Source organism: Falco cherrug, chromosome 13 (genome assembly GCF_023634085.1).
Source record: "Falco cherrug isolate bFalChe1 chromosome 13, bFalChe1.pri, whole genome shotgun sequence".
Classification (NCBI taxonomy): Eukaryota; Metazoa; Chordata; class Aves; order Falconiformes; family Falconidae; genus Falco; species Falco cherrug.
Genome location: NC_073709.1, coordinates 13,198,640 through 13,216,677, shown reverse-complemented (window position 1 = coordinate 13,216,677; position 18,038 = coordinate 13,198,640). Strand labels below are relative to the sequence as shown.

General features: G+C 38.8%; 1 protein-coding gene across 1 annotated transcript in view; it reads left to right on the top strand.

The window, feature by feature from the left end:
* RMDN2 (regulator of microtubule dynamics 2) overlaps positions 1-18,038 on the top strand; it is a 50,270-nt gene that overhangs the window by 14,349 nt on the left and 17,883 nt on the right. The window contains exons 6-7 of the mRNA XM_055725873.1: positions 10,719-10,794; positions 12,500-12,577. Of these exons, the coding sequence (XP_055581848.1) occupies positions 10,719-10,794; positions 12,500-12,577 (154 nt within the window). The remainder of the gene's footprint in view (positions 1-10,718; positions 10,795-12,499; positions 12,578-18,038) is intronic.

Sequence of the window (18,038 nt, the reverse complement as noted above, 5' to 3'; positions counted from 1 at the left end):
TACACACATTTCATTGATTTTGTGTTGGTTTCAGGCCATTTCCCAAGTTCATTGAGGTCATTTATGTTTGTAAATGCTTGCATCCTCTCCTAGATTATAATTTTATTTTACATGTATTTTGTTATTTTGTGGGGTTTTTGAAATCGTTGACTTTATTAAAGAAATTACTGGAAGATAATGAACCCAGCACAAAACTTCGTGTGAACCTGTGCATCATTATAGGTGTTCCACAAACCCAGTTCTGCAACCATTTCTACAGGTGATTAGATGATATTTCCATGGTTAGACTTTGAGGAACATCAGGTAGGATAAAGTCAAAAGCCACATAAAGGTCAAATTATCCGAGTTGTTGCATTCCTCTGATATTCCAGGCTTATTTATCTTGTCAGAAGAGAAAAATATATTTGTTTGATACTGTTTGTTCATGACAAATTTGTGGAGCTGTTTTGTATGCTTCTGCACTGACAGAAAGAATAATTTATCTTGGAATGTTAGGAATGAAAGCTTAGGCTGGTTTGTCTGTAACACCTGTCCTTTCCTTTTTTTGTAGATAGCAACTATGTTTGCCTTTTTCCTTTCTGCTGGGTCTTTCTGCATTACCCAGGAGATTTTGGTGGTCAGCTGTATGTCAGATCTGATTGTTTGAGTCTGTCTAAACATTATTTTACATGTTAATCCCCATGAACAGGAAATAAGACTTCAGGAAATCTTCCCGGTAGAAAACTGTGCTCTCAAAGTTGTATGCAAACAGAATTTTGCCTAAAATCATAAGTAGATAAGACTGTGTAAACAGAAAACAGTGCAATACAATTAAGGCATGAAGAAATAATATGTAAAAGTAATATGAAATCCATAGTTAAAAAGGATGATAAGAGAGAAAACAAAAATGAAAAACTAGAACAAATACTTACACAAAAATACTGGGATTACTAACAGGTGGTCACTTAAAGAAGAATGGCTTGCCAGTTTTACCTAAGTTCAGCGATGAAGGGCAGTACCCAGCTCCAGATTGACTGTCTCCATTATATGTATCTACATGTGAATGAGGGACTCATCCTCCACTTAGAGGGGATGGAGAGTTGATAGGCAGAATGTGCCATTCGATGTGCCAGGGTATTTGGATGGTATGGCAGACACCACACAGCACCTCCGGGGGTCTGCACCCTTGCAGGCCGGCAGGTGGAAGCGGTGGGAAGCCCTAGGGCATCTCCAGTGGCAATAGGCACCTGTGTCCAGGCTGGGGACCTGTGAATTGAACAGGGTTTCCATTGACTGTAATAGGAGATCCGATATGCAGTTGAGCATCTCAGCACGAAAGCAGGCTCAGTGTGAAAGCAATGCTGTCTCAGACCAAAATCCTTCCTTTTCATCTCTCTGCCAGCGTAAAATTTTCTGAAGCTGTATAAGGTAAATAATCTTAGCCTGTGTAAGATAAGCCCATCTGTTTGTTGAACAGTTTTCTCGGTTTTCATGTAAGTTTCTCATTCTGTATTAGCTACCTTTCTGACCTTGACTAAGGAAAGTTTTGGTTCATTTCTTGCTAATCTGCACTTTCTTATTTCTGAGGGGGGTTGATATTTCCTATCGGCACATCTGAGGTTGTAACTCATGTTTGGTATAGCTGCTATCTATATTGTCCACTCATGCATTATTTCTGATGTTCTCTTAAACTGCTTAATATATCATGGCTTACTAAATGAGTGAGGATTAAATGATAGGCCTGTTCTTTCCCTGGTCCTGTTCCTTGCTCTCTACTTACAGTTAACCCTTGGGGGTTAGGGGAAATATAAGTGAAGAAGAGATTGAATTCACCCTTGTTGTTTTCATCTTTTGTCATTATTTCCTCCTTCCTAATTGTTCTGTACTTTCACTTATGTTTCTTTTACTTCTGCTGTGATTATAGCAGCTTTTCTTACTGCCTCTTAATGTCTCTTGTAAGTTGCAATTCAGTTTGTATTTAGCGTTTCTGATACGTAGATCTTTAAATATGCCATCCAGCTCTGAGATACATATATATCTATATATCTCTTTAGCACCCATCCAATATTCTTAGCTTAGCCGTGTGCTTTGATTTTCTTTTTTAGCCTCAATTACTTTTGGATTTTTAAGTCAATAGAGAACACCTCACTGGAGCTGAACTAGTCTTTAAAATTATTTCCTCTGCAGCAAAAAGGGTCATTTGCTGCTGTGTTTTGCTTTATAGCACATTTTAATGGTTTAGCCTGTCAAGCAAGGATTAGGGCAATAGACATCTTTGAAAGTTTGAGGCTTATCCCTGCTGCTGAAAAGCTCTGCTTACCACATAAATACACACACCCTGACTGACATAACCGTTCCAGTAAAGGACTAGTGCAGATGGAGTTATACTGGCAAAAACATCCCTTTTCCAGAGCAGGGTTTTTCCTGTTTCATGGGAGTTCTATAAACTCTTTAGGAAGTAGAATGTATCTTTTGTCTCCAGCCAGAGAATTTAACAGAATGGTCCCATGAGCAAACTCTTGCTAATGTAGGCCTAGAGTTCAGCTGTCTTGCCTTATTTCTCATATTTACTTCGGTTAAGAACAAAAAAATGCCATTTATCTTCTTAGATCACCTGTATTTTTTTATAAAACAGTATTGTGAAGTATATCAACAATCAAAGTGGCCAAATTACTGATCAGAATGCTGACAAATAGCCAATATTCATTGTCAAATTAAATGTGATAAAATATATGCAGAAAAAACAGAGCAAATTATCTTGAAGTAGTCAGTTGATTTGGGTAATGAACTTTTGCAGCTGTGAATAATTTTCGTATCTAAATCCAGATTTTTGAAAACATGTGATCATACTTAATATTGTAGTTGCCAATGAGATCAAAAAACCTTCAGATTTTTTGAATGGTGACCTCTAAAAAACAGAAGGAAATGGAAACACTGGAAAGCAAAACCATAGCTGTAACCTTTTATTATTTGTATGACCACCCTAAAGAGAGGCAGAGTAAATATTCTGAGTGACTTGTTGCTTTTTTCAACCCATGTCAATGATTGAAATTGTGAAGGAACTTGCATGCAAAATTTGGCATCAGCCACTTGTAGGCCTTCTTGTTTTTCACAAGCCTCAAACAAAATCTTTTTGTGGGTCAGTGATTCCCAGCTGATAGCTGTGAATCCTCACAGCTCATCTTGGACCATGGAGCATCTTTATTGTCCGGATTTTAATTGGAAGTGCTGTGTGAACAATTTGGTGCTATAGTTGCTTCAGATGGCATTGCTTTACAGCTTTATGATTACAGAAAACACAAAATGTAGAGGCATGTTAATAGTGCTTTTATTTAAAACTGACAATCACTTTTAAGTTCTTTTGCAAAACAAGTGAGTTTTAAAGTTTGTGGGGGGTTTGTTGCTCTTTTTTTCTTCAAGAGTTTGGAAGAGGTCCAGAAGGCTTTTCTGCTGTTGCCCAGAACCCCACACTTCCTTTTTTGCTGAGGCCTTGGTACAGGTTTTGCGAAGAACAGAGAGGTTACTAGATGTGGACAATGTTCATGACATTTGCTTTAAAAGATCGTTCTTTGCACTGAGCTTTGGTTTGTTTGCCACAAACTTAGCGCTGCTGTTAAGTTTGGGCTACTCTATAAAACTGACCTGCTAATAGGAGTCACACAGCATGTGTTTCATTTAGATTTGAGTGAGGTTATCAAGTGAAAACCTAGTAATTTTAAGTGAAGACTCCCCCTGAACCACACCTGCCCCTAAAACTTTTCTGTCATGTGCATGTGGGTTGCTCAGAAGCACAGAAACAAGTTTCACAAGCCCAGGGTTGTCCATGGAAGCAGATTCTAGAGCTGACAGTCCCTTGCTGAGAGGGAACACTGCAGAAGAGAATGAATTGGCTTTGTTGATTACATGAATAATTAGAACTTACTTGGGTGTTTTGGCTGACCTGTATTAGTAAGCAAAAAAATGGAGAAGGATATAATTATAGAAATCATACTAGCTTTCGTTAGTTGTAGGTATTTGTTACTCATTTCCAAGACTAGTTCAAAATGTCGACCCCTACGTTCGCTTTGTGCTAAGCTTGTGCCTGGGCTAGACCTGATGTTTAGGGAATCTTTGACTTGCTAGTATGGCTTAGACTTCTGAGTGGACTTGCTGTACTAGATATACAAAACTGAAAGAAGTGATAGTCCCAGGCAGAGCGTGTTGCAGTGAGGAAGTCTAGACATACATACTGTGAGGCTTGTGTGTAACAGTGGAGTGTCTCACCAGAAGGTGTTTTGTATTACCTGAGAGGTACAAAGTATTCAGAAATTTAGAAAGTTGTGTTTCTACACAAAGAAAGTATTCAGAAATGTAGAAACTTTTAACTCATGTGTCTTGCGAGCAAAAGATGGTAAAGTCTCTCAGCGTAAAGAACTGCTCAGAAGACGGTTCTTAAGAAAGTCAATTACTATTTTGATGCAACCGGGATTATGTTTCTCCTGGGATTCAATCAATGGAATAATTTTTAAGCTTAAGAGGTATTAGTATCCAGCACGATAAAGTCAGGTTCTGAAATGCATATAACTTGGGTATTTGCAGGAATGTGGGGAGCTATGCGGAAGCAGGAAAAACATAGCTCTTATGGAAGAGCTTTCATATTAGGTGGCGTGTACGTGCAAAGGGATTTTACAGAAACATCCCACAAAGAAGTGAATGTGTTGTGTACTCTCAGTAACAGAATTATAATGGATAATTTGTCAGATTTATAGGTGCAATGGCTTAAAAATAATTCTCTGGTGAAACAAAACTCTTTAAAATTACTGAATATGTTGTACAGTATTATCATACTACTACAACTTTTAAAATTAAATCCATACCATGCATCTTTCTGCCCTTAATTATCCCTTAATTAGACTTAGAAGAGACAAATAACCTAGGAGCTAGAAGCATCTGTTCCTGTTATACAGTCTTATTTTTCAGCAGTTGATACCTTGTGCAGAAATACTTTGAGTCAAAACTTGCTGTAACAAGGGTTTGGGTTAGTAGTTATTTGCCCTGCATTTGATTCATGGGAAGACCAAAAAAGTTTTACAGCAATCTTTGTTGTCCAATTTATTTTATGTTGTTTAATTAATTATGCTTAACCTTAGTCAATAATCCTTAAATTACATCATTATTTTGGTAAAAATAATTTTAAATTTCAAATATAGAAAGGCAAATTCAGAAGGCATTTCTGAAAAGCTGTAACTTGTTCTGTAGGAAGTGGATCAGGGGGATCTATAGTTTCTTGTGTATTTCTGGTTAGAGCATTTAAATAAGAGAGAATAGTGGTAGGTCACGCATTAGGACTGTGTGGTTGCTGGGGTTAGGGATTAGGTCTGATGAAAGTCACTTTTCATGGGGAAAAAAAAGAAATCACAGTCTAGTGGAGGGTTGTTTCTTTGGGTTGGTGGTTGGGTTTTGGTTTTTGGGTGGGTTTTTTTGGTTTGTTTTTTTTCTTTTCCATAGGGCAGGTCAGTGGAATATTCCAGTTCAGAAATGTTGTTGCAATGCCTCAGGGCATTTGTAGTCCCTTCTCCAAGTTCTCAATCTGTTGATCTTTCTTCTCTATGTTTCCCTCCCCGCTGAAGCAAGATATCAGATGTTGGCACTTGCATGACAGTAGCCCTTTGCAAGGGACTGAGCTTAGGTCTGTAGTCCAGCCTGTGAGAAGGAGTATCATGCATCCCCAGGGAAAAAGTTATTGAAATAGCAGTGCATTGGTGAAACACTTCAGCACCCTTATGCAAGTGCAAAGGAGGTGGGTATGAAATGTGAAAAGATCTATTTACTGCAAATTTTTTACCAGAATGGTCACAGAGGAAGTAGTACTGGCAATCTAGACCCCTAATACATTTCTGTCAGGGAGAATTTTTGTATTACCCTCTCTGAAAGCTATTGTTTCACTCTGTTTCCACATTTCTGAAGACTATATCTTACCAGTATCTTCAAGACTGTGTTTGCACCTATAATGATTAAAAATGTCTGCTACAACAAATAAAAGTTACATTTCTGGAACACAGAAATTTAACACAGTTGTGGGTTCCACAACGCCAGAAATGCAGAAAATGGCATCCACGTGTTCTACTGGTGAACTTCTGTGAAAATGCATTAACAGCAGCATTTTTCCTTGTTTTGGTATGTTGTATGTGTTGCAATAAATTACTAAGCCAGAATTCTTATATGTCCTTACTTCTGTGGTTTTTTTAAACTAGAATACTGGTTTGGTTCCCATGTTTTTGCAAGCGTCACCTACGCAAGTGTGTCCTACATCTGATGTTTCCCTGGAGCTCAGCTGCAGTGCTTTGGTGATTTTTTTTATATTAAAAACTATATTTCTGCCAATTTCTACAGTGTAGGCTCAGTTATATTCCAAGAAGAAGAAGAAGAAAAAAAAGAAAACAAAACAAAGCCCACCTAAACACTTCACTTTGCACCTTGGCGCATTTTACTCTGTATATTGGCAGTCTTTCACATTTTTAGCCACTGCTCCCATACCCTCACCAGCCTGAGGAAGGTGATAGCAAACTGATACTTTACTTTTGCACGGAAACTTAGCGTCAGATGAATTTTTAGAGATGAAATACCATGGAAGGGAAGCGATACAGTTTGAAGTATGCCAAACTGTGATCTCTGGAAGAGTAATGCAACAGGGGTCGTAAACAGTCATATAATTGCAAAATCTCCCTGCATAGGCATTGATATCTCATTGAAGCTGGATTAAAAAGAAAGCCTGAGCGTCTTGGCTGCCTTGCAGAGACTGTCAGAATACATAAGTGCGTGAAACTGGTGAGTGAGTTGATGGCTAAGAAATAAAATGGGAAGCACAGGACTGAGCTGTGCAGAGATGGGGAGATGCAAGAATGCATTCAGAACCAGAATGGAAATGAACTTTCTTTTCACTGGATTGTTTTTGTGTTACCCACACATTAGTTAGTCTATACTCATAATATCTTACATGCCAAATGTGAAGAGGAAGGAGTGAAAAATAGGTACAACACAGATGAATTAAATTCTTTGGTTGTTAGTAAATATCACAAACTTTCCTCCTATTTACAAAGTCATACCAATGGCAATTAAAAACTTTTCTGTTCATACTAGGCCTCTAAAAGGGAGACCTTGAGTTCTAAATGTAAGCCCTGTACCCACACATTTCCAAAGTCTACATGGGTTTTTTTAGAGTTTTTTTAGGGTTTTTTAGAGTTGGGATACATGGAAGGGGATATGGAAGAGGGAGGAACAAGCCTGGCATGATGGATGTTAATTCTGAATTTGGCCCTGTGAAATTTGTTAGGGAAAAAGTAAAAATTGCTATATTTGAGTGTCTTATTGTGGCTTTATCTTAATTTGAAACTTTAAATCTCTTCTGTAAATCCATCTCCTATGGGATAAACTGTGGTTGCCAGAGTCTGTGTTGCTAGCAACTCTGCGTTTTTGATATTAAAGTTCAGATTGCTTGCGAACAGACTTGATAAAATTTACTGGATCAACCTCTGTTCTTCTTTTTGCAGCAGGTAAAGTATGGCCCTTACAGTTTTACTGTGTCTGAATATGTGTAGAAATTCTGGAACACCAGAAGGGAAAACCTTAATTCACCTTGATCTGGACCCCTCTACGTGAGGGCTGCGTAGGCACTTGGCATCCATTGCTGTCGACTGCTGTTTCTTGCAAGTCTGAGTTTCAGAGACATCGCTTGTAGCAAAGGGACGTGGTGCTGGCTTATTACTGCGTTAGGTTAATTGTACTTGGAAAAGGAGTGTTAATTGTGGATGGTTGATCTGTATGCTTGTGTGGGTAACTTTTCTTCCACCTGGAAATATTTTTTTTTTTTTGTGTGTTAACAGAAGTGCTCTGTCCTAATGAGGTTATGATCATTCTTTAGATGATTATTTAGATGATATCGTGATCATTGTTTAGCTGACATGTCTGTGGCTGGTGTTTGACGTTACGTGGGAGCAGCGTTGGGTCACTTCCCTGCAGCGCCTTGTTGGTACGGTTTTCTCTGTGATTTTTCTCAGTGGAGGTCCGAGCCGTATTTTAACCTTGGCATTCAGAGGGTGTGAGGCAGGCGGTGGCCCTGCAGGCAGCCAGCAGCCGTTCCTCTAACAGAAGCACGTACCTTGCACCCGTTTCACAGGACATTTGCACGTTATTGTATGGCAATTTTTTTATTTCTCCCCTCCTAATTTTTCTAATAGCGCACAAGGTGGCGATGTAAAGGCGCTGTGAGAGGCCGGTGCCCCGGGGTGCCTGCTGTGCCCGGGTGTCACCACGAGGTGGGGCAGGTGACAAGGCAGCGGGAGGCTGCGGGACCCCGCGCTGCCCCCCCCGCCCCCGCCGGAGGCCACCGGGGAACGTGGACTGAATGACAAGGACCTGATGGCAGCATCTCTGCTTAGTTCCATCCTCGTTTCCTCTGATTGTTGGTGGCACAGGTTGCCCAGAGATGCTGCCCCATCCCTGGCAGCGTTCAAGGCCAGGCTGGGTGGGGCTTGGAGCAGCCTGGGCTGGTGGGGGGTGTCCCTCCCCGTGGTGCGGGGGTAGACTAGATGGTCTTTAAGGTCCCTTCCAACCCAAACCATTCTGTGGATCTATGATTAATGCTACCCTTTGCATCAGTGAAAATAAACTTTGCGAAAACCTTTTTTTTTTTTTTTTAAGAAAGGAAATGAATATCTGAAATACCATAGAACTCCAAAAATTAAATAATTGATTTATACCAATTGCCTGCCTAGCCCACTTCAAAAGTATAAAAAGGAATAAAAACAAAACAACCCAACGCTGATACATGAAGGGCATTCTTATTTTTTTGTATTTAAAGTTAGTACGTTGGCTTATTTTTCATTCAGTGAAAAATTTATTGGGATTTCCCTCCCCAGAGATTTTAGCTGTAAGTGGAAGTTTTTCTTTGAACTGGTTTAAACTAAGACCCTCTTTCTTGTCACGCTCAGACAGAGAAATACTGCAAGATGCTGGATTAGCTTGTTCGCTTTTCATTGTTTTCTTTTGTAGCAGCAATCCGTTTAGCTATGGTATGCTGAGTTTATCTGATTAGCACTTAATGAGTGAAAGCAGTAGGGGAAATGTTGCCTGAGTTACTTCAGCTTAATAAAGTTTTCAGTACCTTCCCCCTCTTTCTAAATACCTGAACTTTCCTGACCCCCACCCCTTGCTTTTTCCCCCAGTCGCAGCCCGTTCCCATATGAAACGCGCTCTCCCTGCAGCCTTAGCTGTCAGAAGCAGTGGTGCCATTAGCCGGATTTTGTTCGGTGCACACTGGTCGCAACATACGTCCTGCTCAACAGTGTTTGACAGTCTGTCTGCAGCTCTTAGAAATTCAGCTACCGCTGTTGTGCCAACACGCATGCCTTACCTGGGAACGCTCACTGACTGAAAACGCAACAACCTGTAGCATGAATATTTCTAATGTAAAACCATTAGGTATTGCTGTAAGCAATAAAATAATTTCTATGGTTATGATAGTGGTGACATTTTAATGGGGATTCACTGGAGCTTGAATAATTACATTATGGAAAGAAATTCAAGAAAGCTGAGGTTTAGTAATGCTTAAAAACGGGATGTGCTATTACAGATTGCAGGTCTGTTACCATAATTAACTCCATCAATTTCTTGCCTAACTCTCATGTTTTTCTCTGGACTTCAACTTGATTTCTCTCTTTAAGGTTTAATTTTTTTGATATTGCATTGTAAAATCTTTAATACAAAAGCAGAATTCTGAAAAATCTAGAGAAATAATCTGTATTAGTTTATGCTGCTTAAATATATCTTTTGTAGTTCTGTTAGTTCTATACAGAAATGTAAAGTTGTCTTAATGCCAATGAAAATGGGTCCAAAGAAGGTACAATTGACATCTGTGCAAGAGATTCCTTATGTATGGTAGGTTCTATAGCTGTTGAAGTAATAAGGAAAAAGCAATAGAAATTAGGCAGGGTGTCAATAAGACAGTGTTGCTTAGGAAACCTGATTCTTTATAGGTAGGGACCTCTGAAAATATTATCAGTTATACCTGCTTAACTATACAAATTTTTTGTAGAAATGATCTCACATTTCTTTTATCCCTGTCATTGTCTCTGATTTATAATAATAATAATAGCAATAATAATAATAATTATTTAGCAGCAGTAATAGCAGTAGTGATCCTGTTAGAGCAGAATGTGTGTGTATGTTTTTATAAAATTTTAAAGATATTAAGAGCGTTAGAGGTGCATACATGCACCAAGGTGCATAAGAAGGATAAAAGATGACAGTGAATGATTTTTGAGGTCTGCACAGCTTCTTGCTGAGCACACCATGAGGATTTGCCTTCCTGTGTGAGGTACCGTGGCTGATGGTGTTCATTTTCCTGGTGCATTGCAATGCAGAGCACAGTGTGTCCAGTTACACTGCTGTCAGTGCTGGAGCCAGCCTGGAAGTGTCACAGTGTGAATTGAATAGTGGAAATTCTCAAGAAGAAATCCGTTTTTTCACTTCACTGACAGCCCTAACAATGTCATTTAAACTTCTTGTTTCCATTGTCGTTTTGTCTTGTTTGTCTGTACCTTAATATGTACGGCCCGTGCCAAACTTCTATCCAGCCATCAAGATGGAAGAAAAACAGGTCTTAATCTGTGAATTAGGTATTGAAATATTTTGTAATTTGATTCAAAGGTTTATTTCAATCACAAAAAGTATGTGTGTGTGTTTTTCTTTTCCCCTCTCAGGTTTGCAATTATGTGTGGCTATATGTCTCAGTTTGAAAGTGTACAAAACAAAATCAGGAATGGTTATCTCTTTAAGGTATGTTTTTGTAGGTTTTTGGGTTTTTTTAAGCTATTCCTTTAAATTATTTCCTTATATAGTATCAAAGACAGACTTTTCCAATGCAGTATTTCAGCCTCACAGGTCTATTTTTGTGACGATCTTAACGTGAAAAAGTTTTTTTTATGTATGTGAATAGATTATATGCTTACAAAAATATAAGAATTGAGGTAGGATTCTGGGAACAGCACTAAGATTTCTCTTTTAATTTGTAGTCAAAAGTGGGGAGGAAAAGGGAGTAACAATTCATTTTAGAAAATAAAAACATAGGAACTATTAAGTGTTGAACTAACACAGCTCTGCAATCATCCTTCATGCCACCCCTAAAAAGTAATTCTTGTTTTAACAATGTCCTTTCAAAAGTAATTGTGTTTTTGAAGAGTCAACAGTTTGTGTTATATGTGCTACTCTCCTGCTCCTTGTCCTTGGCGTTGCTTAGGCGCTTTCCATCCCTTGCCCTCTGGGCTCATGTCCTCCCTTTCTACCTGTCAACGAGAGGCAGCAGATGTGTTCCACTTCCCCAGGAGGGCCCAGGATGGGTCCCCGTCACATCATGTCCGTGTAAGGGCTTGCAGCGTTGCAGAGCTTTCCTATGAGAGAGCATTAATTACATCTGAGCTGTGCCAAGTGAGCTAAGCTCCAAGCACTGGGACAAGCTGGGAACGAAGGGAAAATGACAAATAACACAAGTGCTGCCGTTGTTTAAGGATGGAGTTTAAAAAGAGCCCACAGTGTTAGCAGTAGCCTTCTCAGGGAGGTTTTCCTCTTCACAAGTAATTACCGAAATCAATGTGAAACATTTGGAAATGTTAAGGATTTGGGAAAATAATAGCATGAAAACATAGCTCCTATCTGAATAGTTTGTGGACAAAATGTCTGAATAATAGGCTCTTAGATGTGTGTGACAGATATTTTAGTGACTGGGTTAATTAGAAAAACAAAGATAACTGGCGGGGGAGAAAAGAAGCCTTGGTAGTTAAATTTATTTTGAGAGACAAATAGTAGTTAGGGGTGAAATAACACATTTCTTTTTGTTCTCCAAGCTTACGTTGAGCAATAAGAGCTTTCTTTAGTAAATTAGAGAAATAAAGATACTCCTGACCTGTAATGAAAATGGTTTTGGAAGAAGCACCTCATCAGTACCTTCTAGGTTTTACGGTTTCACTATAAACAGAACCATTTTATTTTCTGAATTCCACATTATAGTAACAGTTTGTTGTGTCATGTACTGTTTCGTTGGGACAGTCACATTCCAAGGTGGAAGAGGCTATGCTTTGTCTCGGATGATGGGTGCTGGCATGAAAGATCTATCAAAGAGTGGTTGCTTTCTCAGTGATGCGGTGTGTGACAGTTTCCTAATACTAACTGTAAATAAAACTAATTTAATTGAAGTGGTAGCCTTTTCAAGACAAAAGTTCTTGAGTTCTTTGAACTTTAGAGCTGCTTAGTCATGTTCTAAATACAGCATGCATTCCTGCATTGTGTGCGAAGTTGCTAAATAGTTTTGCTTGTGGTTTTCCTCCATGAGGAAGGGGGTTGCTAGTTAAAATAATTTACATTGTTTGAAAAGAATTGCAGCAGAAGAGAATTTCTGAATTTGTTTATGATTTGCAGCAAACATCTTAGAATGTAAACACACTTGCCAAACAAACATCTAAAGTGACACTGATTTTCTTCCTAATAGGAGCACCTAGACAAAGCAATTGAACTTAAGCCTCAAGATCCCTTTTTATATTACCTAAATGGAAGATGGTGCTATTCAGTAAGTTGTTTTTTCTCTAACATATTAATTGAGTATACTGAAAAGTGATAATGCATTTGAAATGAAATAGTGGGTCTTAAAGCAAAGTAGGTGTTTATTGAAGTAGATGTTCTGAGCGAAATGGAGCAGTGCATTTACATTTTCTGAATTATCTTCCACGTGTGTGATGTTAACTGCTGACCATTCCTGTCATGTGCATTAAGTAAGCTGTGCTTATGTGTCCCTCATTGTTGTGTTCAGGTTTCTTATCTGAATGTATGAATGAAAAATAACTGATATTTGGAAGGGAGGAAGAGTGACCTCTTGGTTTCAGTTCTTTGTTCTGCCACAAATTTTCTGTGTGACTTGGGCTGGTAACATAGCCTTTTGGTAAGTTTATTCCCCATCCATAAGTGAAGTTAAAAGCACTTAACGTGCTGAGGGATTATGTCTGTGGCAGCAAGATTACCATACTGGTTTGGCAAATTCCAGGACAATGACACAACTAGGATGCGGGTATAAAAACATAATTCACCAAAAATTTTTGCAAGAGATACAATTTGTGTTTTGCCAGCACAACAGGTGGTTTTGAATGTTGCGTTAATGACATAGTGATAAGTACTCATATATGAAAAGTTAAAATAAATGGTTTACATGTTTAGCTGTTGATTAATTTATTAATTTTTTGTAGAAAAATGGTGCTTGTGCTTGTAATATGAGAGCTGCCTTATTCTAAAGCTCACATCTTTGATGGCTCAGATGGCTATCCTTATTGCTTCATCTCTAATGCTGTGAAGAATCTTTCATCAGAAGAAAATGTTCTTGCATAGTCTACACTGTAAAAGATCGCTGGGAGGCTTCTTAGAATAATAACTGCTAATGCGCAATGAATGCCAGCCCTGCCTTTTTCCTCCAGCTACTTCCAGTGCTAGTCACTACAAAGTGCCTGCAAACTGAAAAGGAGTTGCTGTGATACATTGCAGACTTTGTCTTTATCTGCAACAAGACTTAATGCAAAGTAATCTTTCAGCAGTTTTTTCAGATCATATATTTAACTTTCAAAGAGCTTTCAGCAGCTACATTTTTTCTCAGTTGATTTGTATAAGGAATGACACCAACTTTTTCAAAGAGCTTTTCATTTTGCATTTTGTCACACTGTATTCTTGAATACTAGCATTAGCTATGCAAAAGTGAGTTGCTGAAGATTGTCCTATAGTATGCTTGCTATCCTACCTTTGAAGAGCATCTCTCTCACCAGTGATTCCCTAAGTGCTCTTTGCTGTGCTGTGTCCAGCAGCTGACTGCGGCTTCCTTTTATGTCAAATACTCCCAGATATTTTTCATGGCCAATTTCTCACTTGAGCTATCATTTTTGGAAACTTAGCATGTGATCTCAGTATATCTCACTTTGTTCCTGTTTTACTGGTTTTTTACTCTTGTTTCATTTTAGTGACCACTGCCAGTCCCTGACTGAGTAATACCTGTGGTGTATTGCACTGTATCGTTACAAACTCATGTTCCACGCTTGCAACATCTATGCAAATCTTCCTTACTGAACACTGAAGCCACAGATTAGCATTTGCTTTAGAGTATGACGTGACCTGCATTTTATTAAGTGCAACAATCTGCCTAAACAGATGTAGCCACTGAAATACTTAAGGATTGGTATCTGATTTTTCTTTTTCTTTCTTTGCCTTCTGTGACTGCCATGACAAAATAGCAATCTGAAACACTTTGAGTAGATTTTCATATTAGAAATAAATGCAAGTATAGGACTGAATAACATTATGTTTTAACTTCTGGGGTTGTCAGCTCTTAAAAACTTATTGTCTTTTGCACGCTTTCAGTAGCAGAATGAGGCCATCATTTGGGATGTTATGCTTTAAGTTAGTTTTAAGGCTCTGCTATGAAAGCTAGATCTTAACCCCAGCCCAGTGAAGTTGACAATATCCTCATTAGTTTTACTAGACTGTATGAATAGGTTTCTATGCTGATCCACTAATGCAAGTTTTGGCCTTTCATGTGATGCAGATAGTTGTAAGAGCTTGTGGAAGATGTGGCAAATTCCTTAGCCCTATTCTGCAGACGGTGATGTCTCATGCTGTGGCAAGTCTCTCAAAAGTAGACTGTTGACTGTGGCATTGGTTCCAAATATTTCTTCAGGGTAGCGATTACGATAGGGTCCTTGAAAAATAAATTTATCATTCCTTCTCTGTACTGGAACCTGTAGATGGAGTGATAGTGCTCCTCTTAGACCCTCTGGTTTTTCTGTTTAGTTTAGCTGCAGTTGAGCTTGGGAAAGAAGTTCAAGAAGAAAAAGGGAAGGCTGAGAAAAGAATGTTAGTTTTTACATTTAGCCTAGCTGACTTTGGGGTCAAATTAGGATTAGCCATGATGTTTGTCCGTTCATAAGTGTTGCTTCCAGGAGTATTGTTGTCTAATTTTAGTCATGTATTCTTTTACTGAAGCAGCGTAGTTAAAGATACCTAGTGCTTAATACTTTATAGGCTTTGGTAACACTATAGGGAAACCTGATGTACTTAAATCTTCCTAGTGTAGTCAGACATTTCTCATTCACTCCCCATTTAGTGTTGGGGGATCTCATTATTATCTTCTAGCACTGTTTGGGGGGCTGACAAACTGAGAAAAATAGCTATAGCATAAGAGAGTGTAAAAGGGGATGCTTCAGGTGTTGTAACTCAGAGTTCCAATTCATTTTCACAAATGACAGTTGAACAGACTTTTAGGGAAAAATTGTAATAGAGGCAAATGGAGCAGATTTATTGAAGGCTGAAACCTATATCTAGAGACTGCACGCTGTACTAATAAAAGCTATTTGATCTGTGGGGTTTTGCCAGAATTTGGCTCTGACTGCCATTTCTCACCCTCCTCAGTGTAACACAGTCCCTTGCAAAGAGCAATGGTACAGCAATGCCAAATTTTTTACTCAGCAGTTGTTCTTGCTGGGCCAGAATTGAAGCTAATGCGAAGTGCCCTAGTGCCTTCCAGCAGGACAAAAGTGCTGGATTTTCACTGCCTTGCAGCAGTGGGGGTTTGTCTATGATGCAAAGCCAGTGACAATGGTGTGCTACCTTGTCTAAAAAACAATTTTTACTGTTTCTTATTTCTCTCACCATTATAAAGCCAGTAGAGCTATACAAAACAGGAAGATTCTGTTTGGATGTGTATATCATCTCAGCTTTGTTAGAAAATTACGTCTGGTATCGCGATCAGGCAAGATTTTCACCAGTCGTTTCAGAGATGTCATGGTGGGCAAAATTTTGCCTGACACCTGCTGTGTTTAGAAGAAGCCAGGTATAGCTCTGATGCTTTTTATTTTGTTTTGCAGAGGTCACAGGAGGGAAAATGCCCTGTTTCTTTATGGATTGAGCAAACATAACTGAATGCCACTAGTAATAGATAACTGCAGAACCATACCAAATGTTATTTTAATACTGCCTTTCCCAGAGCTCATATGAACTTCTTCTGTGTGGTGGTAATTTTTTTCCAGGGTAGCTTTAGTGATAATGGATAATAGGAAAAGATGATTACCATGTAAGTGTAATGAAGATACTTTATAATATCTAGTAAGCAAAGTAAACTGGTTTTTAGTATGTAAAAGACATGTTACTATTCCAAAGAAAAACTGTAGCAAAACAATTTTTATTTAAATGTCTTTGATGGATGAAGCTTTTCCTTCTCAGCCTTCTGTGACAAAACCAGGCTTTGTTAAGTATGTATCTTTTAGGGAAGGTTTAATGTTTTAAATATATGCTTGGGTTGGTTCACATGATGTAAAATAAGTACAGTGTTTAGGGGCCTTTCAAGTTTCAGCTTTGTTTTTGTTAAGAGAAAGTGAAATCTACTTTGCTTTTCAGATCAGCAAGAAATATTTATTAGAAGTGAATTGATCCGTAGTGTGTGGTGTATGGGAATTAGTTTTCCTTCCTTAGAGTTTTGGATGCAATTATCTGTTAATCCTTTATAATTGTGTGTTTGTCAGTTGTTTTTTTTTAGTGTGTTAATGTTTAGAATAGATTTTAAAACACAAGATTTTTATGTTAAGACTTACGGCTACTTGCAATTACAGGACTGGCGTAGAACAATGGGTATTTGTGAAACTGGACCAGAGCCTCTAGTAAATGCTAGTGGGGTGTTAAAAGTCAGTTCTCTTGGGATTTTCTTTTTGCAGGTTACATGTCATGTGTTGGATTCAACTGTGGCGTATCCCAGTATCTGGGTTACACAGATTGACCCGTTTCCTTTGTCTGTGTGCTCTCTAAGTCTCTTTCCTTACTGGAAAGTGAAAAGCCCAGGGAATTCAAGTTGGATAAATGCCTGAATGGCTGTGCAGACTGTCCTGGTTCCTCAGCTGGCAAAAAAAGAGAGTATTTGTGTTGGAAGCCAATATTTTAAAACTGCTGTCCAGTTACTTAATCTCTTCCAGAAGTAAAAACATTGCAAAATTGTTTAATACAATTTTACATTATATATTGTAATAAAAAAGAAAAAGAAACTCTCTGGAGATATTTAAGTAGGTGCTATTAATATTTTACTGAAGCTGGATCAATGGGATGATTTTCCTTTATGGAAGACAATTGTGTGGTCTGTCTTCAGTGAGCTATTAGCAAGGGAACATGGGAGGAACAAATCCTTTAGGGCTGCAAGTCAGTCCTGGCTGTATTTTCATTCCAAGTGGGTTAGTTTCCTTGGTACCAACATCCTGGAATTTGAGAAGATCTGTCAATGGGCAGGGTTTGTGTCTCATCAAAAACAAGCAGAAGACAAAAAACCAAATTCCAGCCAGTGTTTTAGTTCATATGTGATTTTTGCTGATCCTAGGCTAAAGGAGAGAACAGGATGTTAGGAAATCCCTTTTCCCAGTATTTAGGGGAGAACTACGTTTTCTGCCTTGGTCTTCAGAAGAACAAGAGGCCTGATAGGAGCATGCTGGGTACAAACTTTACAGTCAGCTGCATTAAACTCTGCGGGTGGCTTTCTTCCACCTTGGGTATTAGTAGAGATCTGTGTAGAATAAATGCATGAGAGCTTGTTGTTTGACGGATCTATAGGAGAGATTGAGACAAGTATCTCTGTTAGCTTTGGGGTGCTGTAGTGTGGCCTCTCCTTGGCAGAGGCCAGGCTGTTGTGACCCATGCCCCTCCAGCCCTAGGGATGTTCAGGAGTTGGCTGGTGCTCCCTTGGGCTTTTGATTTTGCTGGAGTGAGTGGGACTAGCTCTCCTCATGTGCGGCAGCTGGGGAGTGATGTTCCTCAAGCGACCCAGTACATTAAAACCCGATATTCTGTGGTAACACAGGGTGCCTTGCAGTGCTCTTGTGAATTTTCAGGCTCCTGGGGAGACTAACATCAGGGCTGGGGAGACCTGAAAAAACAAAACTCACTTGAAGTTTAGAAGTCATCTGCAGGGCAAGGACAGTCTTCATTCTTTAATTTTGTTGTTGTAGCTATTACTTGCTGCA